This window comes from Poromitra crassiceps (genome assembly GCF_964638095.1).
Source record: "Poromitra crassiceps genome assembly, chromosome: 1".
In the NCBI taxonomy this organism is placed as follows: Eukaryota; Metazoa; Chordata; class Actinopteri; order Beryciformes; family Melamphaidae; genus Poromitra; species Poromitra crassiceps.
In genome coordinates, this window is record NC_139623.1 from 42,043,978 (window position 1) to 42,064,358 (window position 20,381).

The window sequence follows — 20,381 nt, forward strand, 5'->3', positions numbered from 1 at the left end:
TCCTCCAGTCTGCATGTCGAAGTGTCCTTGGGCAAGATACTGACAACCAAATTGCTCCTGATGGTGTGCCAGCAGCCTGCGTGGCAGCCTGCCACCATCGGTGTATGAATGGGTGAATGTACCTACTGATTGTAAAGCGCTTTGGATAAAAGCACTATATAAATGCAGGCCATTTACCATTTACCATAATGCACATGAATGAAGATTACTGTGAATGCGCCAGTGTTAGCCAGATGGCTAATTTTCAATTGCTGTCCCTTTAAACTCCAGTTAGAATTGCCAGTGCGTGAGTATTAACTCATTGAGTGCCAGCCACTTTTGGAGAACGGATGCTCCCAGTGCCAGAGTTTTCAGAGCGTTTTCAGTGATTTCTCGAGGCCCACAGAATATTGTGTGATATTACTATGTAAACACCGAACACGCACAAGAACGAGCTGGCTCTATTGTATCATCAGCAAAAAAAAGTTTATTGATACCATTTTCCGTTCTTTAGTTATGAGCCGGAGAAGATAGGTTGTTTTCAGCGTTTTCAGGCTTTTCAAATTATTAGCTGAGATAATCCGCCTTTTGTGAAATGCAGCATTTCAAGCACATTCACTGAGTCTGAAGATAATATTTTCTGATGTAGTGACGTAGTTGTTGTGTGATGCCCTGCGTGCACCACCCCCCTCCCCCCCTCCCCCCGTAAACTCCTCCCCACACTGCACACAGCCTCACGCAACCATTATATTTTCGGAGTGCTGCGTTTGTGTGCTGCTGTCGGCTCTCAGCGCCACAGCAGGGAAGAGCCAACCCGGATTGCTGAATGGTTTGGCGTCAGGGGCTGCTTTCCTGGCTGCTAATCGGGTGGAGAAACTATACAGACAGACAGACAGACAGACAGGGACAGAGGGGCTCAGTTGTGAGCGCGGATTGACTCCTGTTCGGAGCCAATGTCAGCTCCCGCGACAGAGCAAATGGCTCTGGGAGCATGCATCGGTTTGTCTTTGATCCACGGCTTTTAGGCTGTTTCTCGGACCTGTCTCTAATCTGGACTGCACCGAGCAAGCACTGTCGCCACCTAATGAGTCCGTAAAATAGGTTATACACCTCCAATAGCTACTATAGTTGTACAGGAGCTGCGGAAGGCTTTGATCGACGTCCCACCGTCAAAAAACGCATTGGACGTCGAAGGACGTCCGTGGCATTCTACGTCACTATTTAATTGGACGTCGAAGGACGTCCATGGCATTCAATGAGTTAAAGGAGAATTTCGTTTTTTTTTTAACCTGGACCCATCTCCTGGCATTAATTATGCCAAATATCGTCAGAATCTATCGTAACCTATGTGGGATTCGAAATAACGAAGGTTATGCCAAACCCCACATAGGTTACGCTAAAACCACCACCGCAAAGCGTCCTGCCTGTACTTGGCCAGTCAGCAGGAAAGTATCGCGGGACTTCACGAGACTTGGTGACTGAGATCACGTTTGAGGTAATTTGATCCCTGTGGGACTCCAGGAAACAGCCTTTGGCGAAATATCACTGTGGTGCTTCTTGAGGGATCAGATTCTGACGATATTTGGCGAAAACGGGAGTAAAAATAGCTATTTAGATGCAGTAAAGACAGGCTCACACTTGGCCCCAAATCAGCTCCATTTTACAACTGACTTGGACGCTATTGATCTCAAAACAATGCTAGGACGGCCAGAAACGCCGCGGAGATCACTGGGTTAGTCGTCAGATCATAATTAATGTGAGGAGAGGGCTGCATGTTCAAAAAAAACGAAATTCTCCTTTAACCCTTTGAATTTGGGAGGAAATGGGGAGCACCACACGAACATGGGGAGAACATGCAAACTCCAAACAGAAAGGACCTGGGACAGACCGGGGGTTCGAACTTTGAACCCGGGACCTTCTTGCTGTGAGGCAGCAGGGCTAACCACTGAGCCACCGTGCCGTCCCGTGTAGATTGTGCTGATGATATCAAGAGTGTGACTGACCACCATGGCTCTGATGTTGAGGGCCTGAGAAGGGTTCATCTGACACAGCTGCCTCAGGGCTTCAGTTCTGCGGCGACCGCCAACACTCTCCTCGTCCTGACGCTCTCCATTCGTGATCAGACCCCTGCAAACTACACACACACACACACACACACACACACACACACACACACACACACACACACACACACACACACACACTTAGCAGTAGGCCATTTTAAACAACTTCATCAATGGAATGTTAACCATAGCAACATAGCAGAGAGTACAACACAAATGACCCTTGTTTGTGTGCTATGATTGGCTAGTTATGTTCTAGCTAACCCTGATTTGTTTGTTTTTTTGTCAGACCTACAACCAAAATTATAAAGAAACTAGAAAAGTGCACTCGGTGGAGTGCAGATCTCCGCCAGGACTGCGTTTTCCCCAAAGCTGACCCATAGACCATGTGTGTGACGAGACATCGTCTGAATGTAATGTGATAGTGAGTGTTGTCATACTGAGATGCTATTGTAAATCCTATATTGTTATTGTCTGCTTTTATTGTAGTGTTTTGTTTATGTATTCAAGATGGGTTTATGTGTTGTAACCCACGTATTTATGTGTTTTTGTCAAGTTTTTTTATTGTGCGTTTGTGTTAGAATAATTGTTGTTTGGTTTTTTTGATTAGGGGATGCGGTTATGCGTAGAAGAGTGGGATTGGGGTCTCTCAAGGGCAGTCTGACTGAGTGTATGCCTGTGTATATGTTTTCATAACACTGGGCCAAATAATGGTCTGTATTTATGTATTATCCCCCCAAAGCACCCCACCCCCGCACACGCACATACACTGCACTCCGTCAGGTCCCCCCTGAAGCGCAATCCGCAAGTTTGAAGTCGATCCAACAAACGGTTCTCGAGATACGCGAAGGACAGACATAGTGAAAGTCCTGGAATTATTGTATAAAGAAGATATATATAGTGCAGTGCCCCTTCCCCCTTTCAACACCCCATGGGCATCCCCCCCCCCCCCACTGCACTCCCATCAGGTCACCGTAAGTGCATTCCCCAAGTTTGAAGTCGATCCGACAAACGATTCTCGAGATGCGCAAAGGACAGACATCCAGAAGTGGATTGGACAGACAGTCCTGGAGGTACCTGAAACCTGTGATGTTATACGTAGAATTTCACAAAATTTACCACTGAAATATCTGGAGTTCCCAGCAACGCACCCGCCAAGTTTGAAGTGAATCGGACGAATGTTGTGGCGCTATGCCGAATTGCACGAAAACAGGTCACTCACTGTACTCCGTCACGTACTCCTTAGTACACTCCCAAAGTTTGAAGTAGATCCGACCAACTGTTCTCGAGATACGGGAGGAACACAAAGAACACACAGACACACAGACAGACACCGACAAAAACACCATCTCCTGGCGGAGATAACAGACAGACAGACAGACGCACAGACAGACACAGACAAAAACACCATCTCCTGGCGGAGATAATAATAATAATAATATTGCCTACTGTAGCTTTAAGTACATTTAATGAATGAATGTTGCTTGGGCTTAAGATCATGTATTTAAATATTAAAGCTGGAGTTTCTGTGAATTTAAGCATTGGAATAGCTCTAAACGCTGCTGTCATCAGATGATGACAATTGAAGCTCCTCTGTGAAAAGCAATTAATCAAAGAAGCTATTCTATTTCACCTCACTACAGTGAGCACTAAATCTATTTCACCTCACTACAGTGAGCACTAAATCTATTTCACCTTACTACAGTGAGCACTAAATCTATTTCACCTCACTACAGTGAGCACTAAATCTATTTCACCTCACTACAGTGAGCACTAAATCTATTTCACCTTACTACAGTGAGCACTAAATCTGGCATTTTGGTCGGACAGCAAAAATACAGCTTCCAGCTCATAGCTCTTTCTCCCAGATGCTTATGATTATTGCACAACTTGTACTTTGCTAGCTTAAGACATGTATTTACTATTATAAAACAGATAGTTCCGATCAGAGCATGTGAGCGGAGTGGAGCGGTGATAATTACCGCTCCTCGCTCATGGAGTGGCCCTTTCCACCCGCTCAATCGCTCACGGCCGCTCCGCTCCAGACCGCTCCCCGCTTAATACAGATTTCACCCGCTCCCACTCACCGCTCCACTCAAACGAATAAGAAAGATAACTAGAACGACCGCAACACGGACTTATGCCTCCGCCATTAGTTCATTCTTGAGTCCAAATCGTCATTTGAGGCAAATTGGAAGAAATTCCGTCAAGGCGCTCCTGTGATGTTGCGTTACAGAGCTTGGAAATTGGGTGTGTGAGGTCACAGTGACCTTGAACTTTGACCACCAAAATGTAATCAGTTCATCCTTGAGTCCAAGTGGACGCTTGAGGCAAATTCGAAGAAATTCCATCAAGACATTCCTGAGATATCACGTTAACAAGCTTGAAAATGGCATTCGAGCGGTCACAATGACCTTGACCTTTGACTACCAAAATGGAATCAGTTCATCCTTGCTTCCAAGTCCATGTTTGAGCCAAATCAGAAGAAATTCTATCAAGCCGTTCTTGAGATATTGCGTTAACCAACTTGGGAATGGTGTTCGTGAGGTCACAGCCCTGAGACTGGGAGGTTGTGAGTTCGATCCCTCGGCCGAGTCATACCAAAGACTATAAAAATGGGACCCATTTGCCTCCCTGCTTGGCACTGAGCATCAAAGGGATGGAATTGGGGGGTTAGCTCACCATATGATTCCCGAGCGCGGCACCGCTCCCCCAGGGGGATGGGTCAAATGCGAAGAACAAATTTCGCACACTCAGGTGTGTGACAATCAGTGGGACTTTACTTTTACCAGTGGAAATAAGGCTACTCTGTATCCATTAAACCAGTGGTTTTCAACCCCCCCCCCCAGGCACAGGGGGTCGCGAGATTAATTTGGGGGGTCGTGGGATGATTGTCGAAAAAAGTTAAAATAAATAATTAAATACACAATTAATGTTTTTTTCTCCATTGATGATTAAATCTCCCATACTGATGATTTTATGTATTCTAAAGCCATATAAACTATAAAAACGACTTCAGTGAGTGAGTGAAATCAGTGTGTGAATTTGTGCGCACTGTCATTGGGTTGGGTAGTAGCGGGAGGAGGGGGGGGGGGGGGAACCCTGGCCTAAAGTTTTTGGGGGTCGTGGCTCAAAAGATATTAAACAAGCTGCTCACTGAACGCATGGCCCACATAATCACTGCATGATGTGTCTGCATTTCCCCCCTATTTTTTCCAGCATGCTTGTTTCTGTAATGTAATCCTTGCCTGAGGGATTGCTGTTTTTCTGTACCGCACTGACAATTGGTAAAAGTGCATCATATCTCCAATGTCATGCACCGGTCATGTGGGTCCCAGAGCATGTGAGCGGTGATAATTACCGCTCTTCGCTCCCAGAGCGGTCCTTTCCACCCGCTCAAGTCCACTCAAGACCGCTCCGGTCCAGACCGCTCTCCGCTCGATACAGATTTCACCCGCTCGCACTCACCGCTCCGCTCCGCTCAAAAGAATAAAAGAGATAAAAAGGCCAGGGTGTTTTAATTTGCGTTTAAACGCCTGGGCAATGGGCATTGCTCATTACAAATAATATGAGCTCAGCAGAGTCGGCTGCATGTTCGTTTCTCTTCCTTCTCGTCTCGCAGCAGCTGGCAAGAAAATAGTGGGCGTGCACATGAAGTAAGCCAAGTCTTATTGGAGGCTGGAGCGGACATCACAGTGCATCACAGTAGAGCCTGTCACTCATCCAAATAACGTTAAATCTGCAAGGGATATATATAGCACCTGGATTACATACATGTACATGTTTCACATAGGGTTGTGTTTTAATTTCTATGTTTTATTTTGTCCAATATTGAAATGTTATACAATTGCATGTTGTGCTAACATAAACATTATTTCTATCTACCACGTAGCCTATTTAGGCTGATTTGGTTGCTATTTCTTGTCAATGTATTAGCCTGCTGCATGCTGGGAGATTTCACATGTGGCTCAATTAGCCATGCACCGATGCATCTGTTTCGAACATGTTGTGATTGAACTGGAGCGGGACTGAGCGGGTGATCGGTGCCACTCCAACTTTCGCTCCGGTACCGCTCTGGTCCCCGCTCCCCGCTCAAGTCAAAATCCCCCCGCTCTGCTCCTCGCTCGACGCTCCGCTCCGCTCACATGCTCTGGTGGGTCCATAAATACTAGAGATGCACCGATTGCCATTTTCTTGGCCGGTTCCGATGTATGAATAGTCTGAATTGCCGATACTGATTTTGGCCGTTTCCGATTTTCTTTCTAAGAACAATAATTGACGGGTTATTTTTTTACATTATTTTTTTTACTTTGCTTTAATAGAAAATTAACTCATTGAGTGCCAATGACGACTTTAGTCATCAATTCAAATAGTGCCAAAGACGACTAAAGTCGTCAATTGCGTTTTTTGACGGGGGGATGTCGATCTAAGCCTCTTACAATATGGGAGCTATTGAATGTGTCTAACCTATTTTACAGAACCCTTAGGTGGCGACAGTGCTCTCCAGATAACAGAAAGGCAAGGAAAAAACAAAGAAGAAGTCGTTGGGGAAACGGAAATCGCATCGCATCCGTATGCATCGATATGCATGAAGCATAACGTTACTGTAGCTGTGCCTGCAGCAGCCAATCTGCTGCCACAATTGAGCCGCTCCGTGTCGGTTGCGACAGCACATCCGCATGATCAGCCGTGGAGTTGTTATTATTCTCAACTGGAAGCATGGTTGCCGGTGACAAACACACGCGGAACGCTGTAAAAAAGCTGGATGTCGCGCACCCTTCACTGTGCAAAGCAAACTCAGCAGAGAGCCACCAGAGACACTCCCATACGGAGGAGGAGTGTGCAGTTGAGGTGGGGGGGGGGGGGGGGGGCACGCAGAGCAGCACACAACACCCAGACAGACCCAGACAGCAGGACAGGATTGGCAAACGCAAGCCAGAATATCCGATGCCCACCAGCAGCAAATCAAGACCAGCAAGAAGCTGCAACCAGCAGCGCACGCAGGGGCCAGCGCTGCTTGGTTGCAGCTAAAAAATATTATTCTGCCAAACAAAATTCCCTGGCCTTCACTGTTTTATTGAAGGAAATTATTTTTGAGGTGTGACTACATTAGAAAATATTAGCTTCAGAGTCAGTGATGTGCTTGAAATGTTTAATTCCACAAAAGGCTCATTATCTCAGCTTCTAGAAAAAAATTGCTGTTTTTAGTTAAATCAAGCTATCTTCTCCGGCTCATAACTAAAGAACGGAAAATGGGATCAATAAACTTTTTTTTTGCAGATGATAGAAGAGAGTCTCATCGTTCTTTGTGCGCGTTCAGTGTTTACATAGTAATATCACACAATATTCTGTGGGCCTCGAGAAATCACTGAAAACGCTCTGAAACTCTGGCACTGGGAGCGTCCGTTCTCCAAAAGTGGCTGGCACTCAATGAGTTAAGATTCATGTCACATTTCTTATCATTTGCATGAGGTAGGACGATCTCAAACAAAAACATCTCAAAATAAAAGTGTTCCAGGTTACTGGACAGAGCTTTTCTTTTTTGTGTAAATACAATGAATATAAAACAATTAATTCCAGTATATCCCACAGCTATCATGCATTTACTTTTCCAAAAGAAAAAAGGTGCAACAGAACAGGGACTCCAGATGGAATGTAGCCTATGGCTAAATCTGTTACAAAGCATCTCTTCCCCTATGGGGGTTTAATGTTTTTTTTGTATATATCCCTGCCAAATAAACTAATAAAATAAAATAAATAAACATCAAAATGTTATCCATGGACAAGGAGTTTATAGTAGGGATGCACCGATATGAAAATTTTGGCCGATGCCGATAACCGATATTAAGATTGCTGTTATGGCCGATAACCGATATTTACCGATGTCGATATGATCTGTATAAAAACACATTTCTATGATAATAAAATTTTGTACATACTGAAAAACACATGTAAAGACTGAATTTGAAAAAGTTATACATTTCTTTATTTCAAAAACATTTGTAAAAGCCCATAAATCATAGATTTACTGCATTATTTCATCTCAATGTGAAGAATTTGGCTGATACCGATAACCGATATTAACATTGCAACATCGGACCGATACCGATATGTTAAAAAATGACTAACATCGGCCGATACCGATATGATTGCCGATATATCATGCATCCCTAGTTTATAGCCTATAGGTCTGGAGCCCAGACCTTCGAAGCCATGCCCACTCTACAGTTGTGGATTTGGCTGTTCTTGAGTAGATGAGGAAATTAGTTTGAGTTGACTCAGTTTGAATATCAGAGTTTACACACAGAGTCAGTTTTTTAATCCGCCATTCGAAAAAAAATCATTGCGCACAGAAAACCTTGCACACTGGTCCGATGTGTTTTATTATTATGTTCGTCGTTCTATTCGCAATACGAAACAAATAGTCCTTTCCTGTATCCACGTTACAATGTGACTGACAGATAGCAGCAGCAAGCTGATCTGCAGCAGGCAGCGGTGATGTGGACTGCAGCTGGTCGGGGAGAGAGAGGGGCCAGTGAGGTGAAGCGAGCCGCTCAGACTGGAGTGGACTCCAGCCGAGCAGGACTCAGCAATGTACCCTGCCCCTCCGTGGCTTATTTTCGACTTGCATGTGTGACAAACTGTAAAATTTTCACAATGAGGAGGACATGCTGGCGTGTGTTTCCTTTTGGCTGCTTGCGGTGCGCGCATGTCACGTGAACGCGTGCATCGTGCAGCTGCAGGTAATTGACCAAACAAAAAAAGGGGAAAGCCGACCGGTGCACAGAATCGGCTATGTGGACTGACCGGCGCCGGTCACCGGTCAGCTGAAAATCGGCCATTTCCGGTCACGTGCCGATCGATCATGCATCCCTAATAAATACCCTAAACCTTAGCATCACGACTCATTTATTTGCAGGTAAATAAGATTTAACAGCCGTCAGAAGACAGCATTTCCAAAGCCACATCTCATTTTGCCTGTACTTTACCACAGTGGACAGTTTAAGAGGCAGAATGTTTATGGTTGGCCGAGACTATGACATGCACTGAAAAGATATTAGTTTCCATCTCCGCCACTTGTGGATAATAATATGCCATAAAAGTGAAGTGGAGTAGTTAGGTACCAGCTCATGTTGAACATGACAGCCCTTGATGCTTGGAGACAGAGCCATTTCCAGCACTTCACCCTAAACTCTAATTAATTTCACTTTAAATTCAATAAAACAAGGTCTTTTACAGTGATAAAACCAAAAGGATTCCCTGATGCCGGCTGCTATTTAACACACACACACACACACACACACACACACACACACACACACACACACACTCACACACACACACACACACACACACACACAAATAAGCTATTGACTCAGCTCTGACCCTCTGTGTGATAAGGAGGCACTGGAGACAGCCGGCATTTCCTTATGTCTCTTTCAAAGCACACAGAGCGAGACAATAATGTTCATCATCAATCAAATACGAATACAACATATACCCATGGGCCAGGAGCATGGCTAGAATTAGAAGGGAAACAGCTAAATTGAGTAAGAAAACATGGAATGGCAAGTCAATCATTGTCTGCCTGTAATTCCAGTGGGCTTGACAACCTCCTACGTTATGTTATTTAAAGAGCTATTTCTGCCACAGTATATAAGCTTAGTAACCCCATGAAGCTAGTACTGACAATTAACAAGCTAATCTATATAACTTATTATCAGCTGACAAGTGTGTGAGATGGCTGAATTACCTTCATTGAAGCTGTCAGGAACATTGGCAACCAGCAGACACAGAAACCAATCACCATTGCGGACATGGAGCAAAGCCTCTGCCACTTCCACAATGGGCAGCAAAGAAGGCAGCTCTAAGGAAAAGCAAAAAACACACATACTCAGAAACGATTTCATGTCAAGAGCAAGAGAGAATGTCAATCGAATCAATCCCTCTCAGGTTGGCCTTGGTAAGATATCAGCTACAATGTTGGTGTTTCATAGCTTTCATTTAGGTTTTTGTTACTTTATTGTTTCAGTTTGTGTTACTATTATTGTTGCAATTTCTTTATGTAATTACTAGTATTCCTAGTATCTTCACATATGAACTTTTTCTTCTTCTTTATTTTAAGAGTCATGTCTTCCCTTTAATATAATTAAGGTTGATATAGGTCTACTCTACATTTATTGCTAGGTATATATGTATATGCAAACTATATAATATACAGTGGTATATTTAAATAACAAAAATAACCCTAATCCAACTGTCAATACATCCAAATGAGATATAAAGTTATTACATATAGACGCTTTTAATTTGACAACATAAACATTCAAAATTGCCCCTAGCTTACTTCCTGTTGCAATGTTTGCTAATACAATAGCTGACAGGAAATAAGATAGGGTTCAAACTGTTCCCATAGCAACCCAATTCCGTGAAAACCGTCTATAAGAGGAACTTTCTACAAACAATATGTACATAAGATCAGTTCAGTTAAACAATAAGAGGAATTTTCTACAAACAATATGTACATAAGATCAGTTCAGTTCATATAAGCAATAAGATAAATGTTCTACAAACAATATGTACATAAGATCAGTTCAGTCCATATAAACAATCAAGGCAACTTTTAACAACTACTATTTTCAATTTCAACATGCCATAAAGCTCGATGGAAAGGTTTCTGGAGTGATTTTGATCCTTCTTATCAATTTCTAGATCCACGTAGATTCAATTCTGACCACAAACCATTAATACCAACAATGGTCTGGAGCCCTGCACTACAGTTTTAAACACTTGTGTGCAAAAACTATTGCATTCAGCATTATCCCCACCCCCACAGCACCTCTAAGAAACTAGAACGACCGCACCGCGGATTTATGCCTCCGCCATCAGTTCATTCTTGAGTCCAAATCACTATTTGAGGCAAATTGGAAGAAATTCCATCAAGACATTCCTGAGATATTGCGTTAACCAGCTTGAAAATGGCATTTGAGAGGTCACAGTGACATTAACCTTTGACCTTTGATAACCAAAATGGAATCAGTTCATCATTGCGTCCAAGTCGATGTTTGAGCCAAATCAGAAGAAATTCCATCAAGCCGTTCTTGAGATATCGCGTTAACGAACTTGGGAATGGCGTTTGTGAGGTCACAGTGACCTTGAACTTTGACCACCAAAATGTAATCAGTTCATCCTTGAGGCCAAGTTAATGTTTGAGACAAATTTGATAAAATTCCGTCAAGGCATTCCTGAGATATGGCGTTAACAAGCTTGAAAATGGCGTTGGAGAGGTCACAGTGACCTTGGCCTTTGATCACCAGAATGTAATCCGTTCATCCTTGTGCCCAAGTCGACGTTTGAGCCAAATTGGAAGAAATTCCATCAAGCCGTTCTTGAGATATCGCTTTAAAGAGATACTCAACACTTTTTCCACTTTTTTCTGCTGTAAATCAATATATATTGGAAATTAGCTGTGTTCTTGAGGAATCCAGGTCAAAGTCCTGACATTTACTGTAAATCTGAGTAATTCCTCTTCTCTTCTCACATACCCATGCAGTTCCATACAAACCAAAAAGGCAAAAAGGCCAGCTGTAGACTCCCAATTTTCCTCCCTTTCTATTGGCTGAGCTCTTGATCTGTGACATAGCTTGATCAGTGATGTCACCAAACCCAGCCCACCCATCTCTCGTGCCTAGGCCCCTCCCAGCCAAAGTTTATAAAAGTGGCTGCACACCATGCTGCGACTATGGAGTGTGGAGAATTGTTGAATAGAGAGAGAGAGAGAGATTTGTGGAGTGTTTTGATTAGACTGCATAGTGTAAATTGTAGTATTTAGTAGTTTAGGTTTAGTTTTAGAGTATGTCAGATAGCCTAGGTTGTGTTTGTTTGTAAAAAAAAAGAAAATGTTTGTCTGTTTGCATAGGTATGTGAGAAGAGATGAGGAATTACTCAGTTTTACAGTAAATGTCAGGACTTTGACCTGGATTAATCAAGAACACAGCTAATTTCCAATACAGTATATATTGATTTTCAGCAGAAAAAAGTGGAAAAAGTGTTGAGTATCTCTTTGTAGTATTTAGTAGTTTAGGTTTAGTTTTAGAGTAGGCTACGTCAGATAGCCTAGGTTGTGTTTGTTTGTCAAAATAAATGTTCATCTGTTTGTTGAGTTTAGTGGCCAGGGACAGGTTAGGGATAGTCATGGCCATGGGTCGAAAGTGTTGTGTTCCCGGGTGCAAAAGCTACAGCAGTGTTCACGGAGACATGAGGCTGAAATGGCTGCAACAACTGGGCCTAGCAGCTCCGCTGCCTCAAGAGGGTGTTTGGCAGCAATCCTGCATTCCCCCCAGGATAGTTTCTCTAACCCACTGCCCCAGTAGGGCAGCGCCGGTGTCACGGCCACCACCAGCAATACGCTGTGTTTTATGTAAAAAATTTGGGCTGGTTAGAATGCATTTCAAGAAACTGCTCTAGCTAGCTTTCATTGCAAAACTCCGGCCAATGCTAATTAGCCGACTCTTGTCTGCCTGCATCACGCTAGCAAGTTACCCAGGCTAATATGCTTGAGGCTAATTAGCCTCGAGCTACACTGAATTACACAGACCCCGGCAGCTTTGACTGGTGTTGGCTCGCTCCCCCAGTGGTCCCGATGCATCCATATACTTCTACTACCTTCAGATAAAGGTTGTAAGCTCACCTGTAACTATCGGTGACAATAGGCTTGTTTGAGTTGACTGCCGCCTCGCCTGGAAAGCAGGCGAGCACAATCAGGCGAGGCGTCAACAAGTCGAACACCCCTGCAGCACACTCACTACACTTTCACAACAATGAACAAGGCTCATTCAGGCTTAGTTTTGTAACTTTTACCTGCTGCTGCACATCACAGCACAGGCTAAATGATGCGACATAAATATACATTATGTAAAGTCATTGCATAAATGTGTTTTTATTGAAAAAGCAAGTCTTGTTGCAGCAGATATCACAGTGTGCAACCATGTTACGTTACATGTTACAAACTACCCATTTCCCTATTCACGTTGTATTTGCGAGGGGTATATATACACCCACCGGTGGATGTGTGTTTCTCTTAGGGTTTCAATTTCATTTCATTTTATTTTGTCCAATATTAAAATATTCCTGAATTGCATTTTGTGTTACAAATAAGTATTATTTTTATCTAACTTTTTAGCCAGATTTGATGGTTTTCTTGTCAAAAGTTAGCCGCCTTCTGAGCCCTCCTCACTCCAAGCATCTAATTTCTAGATTTGTATGTTAGTTTGACAATTGCACCACGGCCTCTACTGAGAGGATTAAAGAAGCGTGGCAGGGGGAACTTGGCATTGACTTGTCTGACATTATATGGGATAGGAGTCTGTCTGTGATACAACTCGGCTCAGTTAAAGGCCCATTCCGTCGGTTCTGGCGAGAAATAAATGTGCACAAAGTGTTTTTTATTGGCAATGAGTGAATGCGCCTTGACGTAATTTAAAAATGGCGACCAGGGGCGTTTCTCTCAGACCAGCCGTTCAGAAGATACATGGAAATACCTCAGTTTCAAAGGGGATAGCATTTCCCGCCACAGCTAGAGGATGTGACGTCTGCGCGCGTTCATGAGCTTTGCCTTGTCCGACGGCTAACAGGAAATGGCTAAAGTAGCTTTTAATGTTATGTTTGTCGCTAGCTGATAGCAAAAGGAAACAACAACACAGACTCCAGAAAAAGTCCACACTAAATAAATAAATAAATAAATAAATATTTATCTAATGAAGCCCGTCTGGCCAGACGGCAGCAATATGACCGACATCGGGGGGAAACTAGAGTCAGGACTGTGTTTTCGGTTCATGAAGGGAACTTGCTGCTTGTAGCTACTGTAATGTGGTTTTGACCAGATAACGTTAGCTGCTTGCTAATGGATTTTCAAGATTCAAGATTTTTACTGTCACTCCGTAGTACAAGTATCTGACCACCTGGTCAGAAACTCTGCTAACATTACCGTCTTGTGTGAAGTAATGCAACCCTAACGTTACTACCGTTATGCTTATGGTCATGGAACATTATTGTTTGACTGTAGTTAGCTGCGGTGGTGAGTCTGCCTATGATAACTTTAGCTTGATGCTATACGCGCTAACTAATAGATTTAGCTATATTTATAGAAATTACCACCAGCCCCACTAACAACGTTACTGTCTTGTGTTGATAATGAATCTAACAGTGGGAAATATGCCTAACGTTACCCTACTGTCTGTTATGCTTACGGTACATTGTTTGACTGTTCAGTTTGGTCAACTCCAGGCATTACACGGTACCGTACATACAGGGGGAGCAGGCTATTTCCTGGCTTGTCCCGCAGCCAGCAGGCTCTGACTGCAGTTAGCTGCAGTGGGACTGCACATAGTAACATTGGCTTGATGCTAATCGCGGCTAACTAATATTAATTTACATTTATAGAAATTACCACCAGCCCCACTACTAACGTTACCGTCTTGTGTGGATAATGAATTTATATGCCTAACGTTACTGTTATGCTTATGAAACATTGTTTGATTGTTCAGTTTGGTCAACTCCAGGCATTACACGGTACCGTACATACAGAGGGAGCAGGCTATTTCCTGGCTTGTGCTAACATGAGTATCGACTTCCAACGCAAGCCAAAACACGGCCAAACATGCCACAATAACGTCCCCTAATTCATCCAGAATCCTTCCTGGGCATCTCGAGGCTGATCTGACCGATAAATTGTCCAGGTTGCCGTTTTCAAGTGACTTTTATGAGTTAACGTTACAAAGCAACCAACACCTCTGCTGTTGCCAGGCAACTGCTTGTGCGCGTGCGAGTATGGTGCCCGCGCGTCAGCTCGTTCACATGCTGCCTGCAGTTACACTAACGGCCACCGGCGTCAGTAATAGTGAGTATTAACGGATTGGGCCTTTAATAGTAGACACCAGCTGATCCAATTTAAAGTTACTCACCGTCTTCACTATTCTAAGCAGAAATTGCACAAGATTTACTCGTCTGTCTCACCACTGTGTGACAGGTGTCGGGTGTCGGAGGGCACTCTGTCTCATGCCTTCTGGTCCTGCCCTTTACTGACCGGCTTTTGAGCCAAAATATTTGATTGGTACTCTAAGGCCTACAAAATAACCCTTCAGCCGGAGGCAGAACTCGCCATCTTCGGCTGCTCGGAGTCCTCTCTGAACTTCCCTACAGCTGTGCAGCAGTCTCTGTCACAGGGGACAATTGTTGCCAAGAAACTCATTCTGCAGAAATGGAAGTCCCCCACTCCACCCTGTTTTCAGTTGTGGTTGGCGGACATGATCTCCGTTATACGAATGGAGAGACTCAGGTTCTTGAAGACCAACACACCGGGGAGATTTCAAACTATTTGGGACCCGTTTTTCGCCCGGCCGGCCTTTCTCCCTCGTGTGGGATCCCACTCATTTATATATGTATATATATTTACAAGCATAATTTATATATATTTACAAGCTGTATGTAACTGGTGGCACTAGTGTATGTATGTTTTTTCTTTCTTTTCTTTTCTTTTACTGCATCTGAGTTTGTTTGTTTTTGGTTTGTTTTTCTGTGTTCTAAAAAATTTAAATTGCTAAATAAAATATATATATATATATATATAAAAAAAAAAGAAGTTAGCCACCTCAAAGCCTTCTGGGTAATATCCAAACAATAGAGAGGCAAAGTGACCACCTACTTCCTGCTTCAGCACTGAACCAGAGATTTTCATCTGCAATTTATTTTCCCATACACATTTCGTAAAATGCTTATAAAAAATTTACTGGTTCAAACCAAACGGTACAGATATATTTAGAAACAGGGGAGTTCGCATAACATCTCACTGGGACCAAAACGTTAAAAAAAAATTGTGTTTAAAGAAAATATTTTTTTCATGTTTTTTTAAGTTTTGGTCGGAGTGAAATGTTCTATGGTCTCTCCCGATTATAGCGTTAGCTGAACCGTTTGGTTCGACGAAGTAAAACGGTATGCTGGTGTTTGGACTGAGAGAGCCTGGTGACGTGAGGTTTGGACAGGAGAACAGGAGAAGCGAGGGGGTGGTGGAAGGGAGAAACATCAGCAGCAGATCCATTCACAGCGCTAGCTGGCTTTAACTGAAACTACACATGCGCGAGCAGGAAATGCATAAAGCTCTGCCATTGGTTCTGAAATTTGCCCGCCCCACAAAAGCTCATCCTATCCAAATGTGGAGTGGGCGGATTCGAAAGCCTGAAAACTCCCCGCCCTTTTTTGAAAAACTGACAAAATCTGACACAGATCTGACTGTCTGGCTCTCCGTTGAGTATCTCTTTAATGAACTTGGGAATGGCATTCGTGAGGTCACAGTGACCTTGACCTTTGACCACGACAATCAAATCAAGAGTTCATCCTTGAGTTCAAGTCGATGTTTGAGGCAAATTTGATGAAATTCTGTCAAGGCATTCCTGAGATATCGCGTTAACAAGCTTGAAAATGGCGTTCGAAAGGTCACAGTGACCTTAAACTTTGACAACCAAAATCGAAACAGACTTAGGACGGACGGACGGACGGACGTACGTACGGACAACTCGGATCCATAATGCCTCCGGCCTGGCTATCGCCGGCGGAGGCATAAAAACTGATCAGAAGGTGATGTGAGTTGGGTACCTGCTTGTAGAATACAGAGCACATCTGCAACCTCCTCCAAGTAAACAGGGCTTTCAAAGAGTTCGGAGGACTTCAAGAAAAACTCTCCATTTGAGTCTGCCACCTAAGAAACAATGTGAACAATCAAATCATCTCATTAGGTGAAGATGAAAGTACTGTAGGAGACTTGCAGTATTGAGAAATATATCATCTGTCAGTCAGCTGCCAGAAATTTGGGAGTATTTTTGTGTGATATGGATGGACTTTTGAAAGCTTTGATGAACAAGAAAAAGAAAGTTGTGCAATCTTACTTCTTTCATCTGAGAACCACTTCCACAATTAACACATTGAGTGCCAGCCATTTTTTCAATCCTGTAGGTAAGTTGTGCCAGGTTTTTTTTTGAGGATTCTGGCTCATTTTACAAGAGCCGAGGATTCTTTTCTGTTAAGACTTCGTGAACACCAATCATCTAAAAATAACTAATAGAATGTGTGCTTTCTCTGTCTAAAAGAGTTAGTTTGCAGAGTTAGTAGTTATGTAGATATTAGCCGTTGAGTACAGCATGGTTTTAGCGTCTGAGACAGGAAGCTGAGATAATCGCAGTTTTGTGAAATTCAATCAAACAGGCAGAACAGTCACCTGCCTGTGATTATGGGTGCCCTTGGGCAAGTCTGTATACTGTATTGTGTGTGTGTGTGTGTGTGTGTGTGTGTGTGTGTGTGTGTGTGTGTTCGCGCGTTGCTCCGCGGCTCTGAGAGGAAGAGATCTCTGTCCGTTCTTTGCCCCCACAGCGTGTCTGTCTCCCACTCTGTGTGCTCTCTCTCTCTCTCTCTCTCTCTCTCTCTCCTCTCTCTCGGGACTAGAGAGAGAGAGAGAGAGAGAGAGAGAGAGAGAGAGTGTGTGTGTGTCTCCAAACTCCTCCCTCCGTCTGTGCTGCGGCTCCGCGGCCGCTTTCGGGCAGTCTGGACTGTAAAAAAACTGGCTCGTTCGTGTCGGCTGAGAGCTTTGAAGAAGCTTTTGCGATTCTGGTCTTATTTATGCGCAAAGGTACTCGAGTGTGTGTGTGTGCGCGCGCGCGCGCGCGTGTGTGTGTGTGTGTGTGTGTAATCGAAAGAGTTTTCGCCCAGCTATTTCCTTGTAATTAGACTGGCTTTCTGCAGCGGACTCGTGGCTGTGGCTTTCTCTCTGTCTTGGGAGAGAACTGTCGCCACTTAGTGGTCGGTAAAATAGATTATACACATTCTCTTCCTCCAATATTGATATAGAAGACGTAAAAGGGGTTGATTGATGTCCCACCGTCAAAAAAAAAAATGTTTATGTAAGACGAGATATCTCGTCTTTGGCACTCAACGGTCGGATTATGTAAGACGAGATATCTCGTCCATGGCACTCAAGGTGTTAAACCATTTCTAATCATTCAATAATGTGGAGAAAGTCATTCATGCTTTTATTTCTTCACATTTAGACTACTCTAACATGGAAGGTCTCTTTCATATCTCCATCTTATACAAAATGCAGCAGCTTGGATTTTAGCTTGTAAAAAGAAAACAAAATCAAATCTTCCCATGTCCTTGTTGTTTATCTTATGAGTGTGCTGCTTGCTTTTATTTGATTATTTATCTGATTTTGATTTGACAAATTATCTGAATATTATCAATCTTCCATATTTCACTGAATTCAATTGGAATCCCTGGTTGTACCTTGTTCATGATAGCCAGCAGTTCACTGAGGGTCAGACGGAGTCTCCTGAGGGGATCACTGTGTTCAAACTCCAGGGTCAGGCCATGCTGGAGCTGAGACACCAGGATGCTCTCTCCATTAGAGCCACCAGCCTTGTGCCTGACAGAAGAGATACCATATAATGTATACCATCACAAGCATCTCCAAAATAAAGGCCATTGTATTATCTTGAGAAAGACGGCAATGATGAATGTAATGTGACTTCATCAACAGAAGCCTATATACAAGTAACCCAGTGTAGGAAATGGGGGCATTTACACAATTTTGGGGCGACTTAAAAAAAAAATTAGTGCATAAAGTTGAACAACATCGCTGTTTCACTGTTTGTGTGAGTGTGTTCTTCGTCTTCTTCTGGCAACCAGCTTGCAGGTGCTTGAGTGTGTTAGAGATGGAAATGGAAATTAAATGAAAATGAAATCTTAGGGTAAATTGTTGCCCCTTGATCACGGTTTTAGGGACATTCTGAGATTTCTTGGGGCATTTTTGCCCTTGCCCCTGGCTGATTTCTTCCTACACTGAAAGTAACCTGAATTTAAAATGCTTTGTGCTGTCACGTGTAAGCCAAGTGTACCTGAGCAGCAGCTCCTTTCGTGCATCCTGCTCCAAGGCATGGAAGTCGACAGACAACAGTGCCACGATGGAGTTGACAGCTTCCACTCCAGAGAGCAGGCGGAGGATGAGCTTCTTGTCCTGGGCCCAGGTGTGGCTCTGATCAGCCGGGGCACACAGAGCCATCCTCACCAGGCAGGGCAGCAGCAGCCGCAGCTCTGGGTCACTTAGGGCAGCCAGGCGCACCACGTCCACCTTCTGCATGGCTTCAAAGGCATAGGGGCTGACAAACTGCAGCCCTGCACTGTCTGACATCTCTGAGCAAACTAGGCTGAAACCTGGAGGGAACAAAACCAACATCATGAAACGGACAGGCGTGGGGGTGGGCTGCCTGGAGCAAATAATATGTAATAATATGTCTATGTATCTTGTGGGACATGTGCACAGATTTAACTATGGTTTAAGCACATACTGTACTAATGATTACAATACAAAGACAGTCAGGAAACTGACAGAAAAGAAAATACCAAAATGAAAAGTATTCTACGCAAGCCTTTGCTAAAGTAGCGTTAGTATTCTGTTGGCCGGTAAAATTAATATAGTCTAATTATATTAAGTGTTAACTGCTGGAAGGAAAAGTTTAATCTGTGTGAACTGTGGCAACCTAACGCTAACGAAAGGATGCTAAGGATAGAAGCCAGCTGCCACGGATAGCAAAAGTTGGGGGCTAGAATAACGACCTAAATAAGGCTAACTGGCGTACAGTTTGGGCATAACACCTAATAATCATACCATAATCATTGGTCTTGAGTTAATGTTTAATTCCTGACACTTTCCTTTTGAAACCAAGAGCAATAACCAAAGGTTATCATTAGCTGGGCAACGTTAGCTGCTACTAGCTTGGGTTAGCTAGCGTTACCACTCATTCAATATACTGAGAGAGGGTTAGCACGCTGCTGGCTAGCTAAAGCTAACGCTAGGCTAACTTAGCCACGTAAATTATGCTATCTGGTCTCTGTGTCTACCGAGGTAAAACCAAATACCTCGAGAAAGATGTCTTACCTCAATTATGATGATGTTTCTTATCCTTTTTAATAGACATGTAACGTTAGGTTAGGTGTCGAGGCCTTCAGACCTCGGGCTTGGTTTGCGTACCTCTGCACAGAGGAACCGTGTGTCAAGGCAGCACAGCCGCTCAGAGTCAAAGCCTATCTGCCGGGTGGGACCGCGGAAATGTCTGTAAAATTGGAACTCTTCCCACGGCCTGGCTACTACAATGCCCGCAGTTCCAAGCTAAGCTTGGACTTCAAGTTACCAGTGATTACTAAAATAGTGTGAAAGTGGCAAGTGGTAGCGTACATAGCTGTAACGTTAGTCCGTGGAGCAGCACTGACAACACTGCCTGATCCTGTTGACAAGGC

General features: G+C 43.6%; 1 protein-coding gene across 2 annotated transcripts in view; it reads right to left on the reverse strand.

Annotated features, from left to right (window-relative positions):
- The window catches only part of ints2 (integrator complex subunit 2), a 64,024-nt gene extending 43,877 nt beyond the window's left edge, over nt 1–20,147 (reverse strand). For both annotated transcript variants that reach the window (XM_083640182.1, XM_083640181.1), the window contains exons 1-6: nt 20,023–20,147; nt 18,983–19,298; nt 18,372–18,510; nt 16,692–16,794; nt 9,796–9,909; nt 1,983–2,113 (exon numbers count right to left, since the gene is read on the reverse strand). In XM_083640182.1, coding sequence (XP_083496308.1) covers nt 1,983–2,113; nt 9,796–9,909; nt 16,692–16,794; nt 18,372–18,510; nt 18,983–19,275 — 780 coding nt within the window. In that variant the 5' untranslated portion in view covers nt 19,276–19,298; nt 20,023–20,147. The remainder of the gene's footprint in view (nt 1–1,982; nt 2,114–9,795; nt 9,910–16,691; nt 16,795–18,371; nt 18,511–18,982; nt 19,299–20,022) is intronic.
- Between the last annotated feature and the right edge of the window lie 234 nt (nt 20,148–20,381).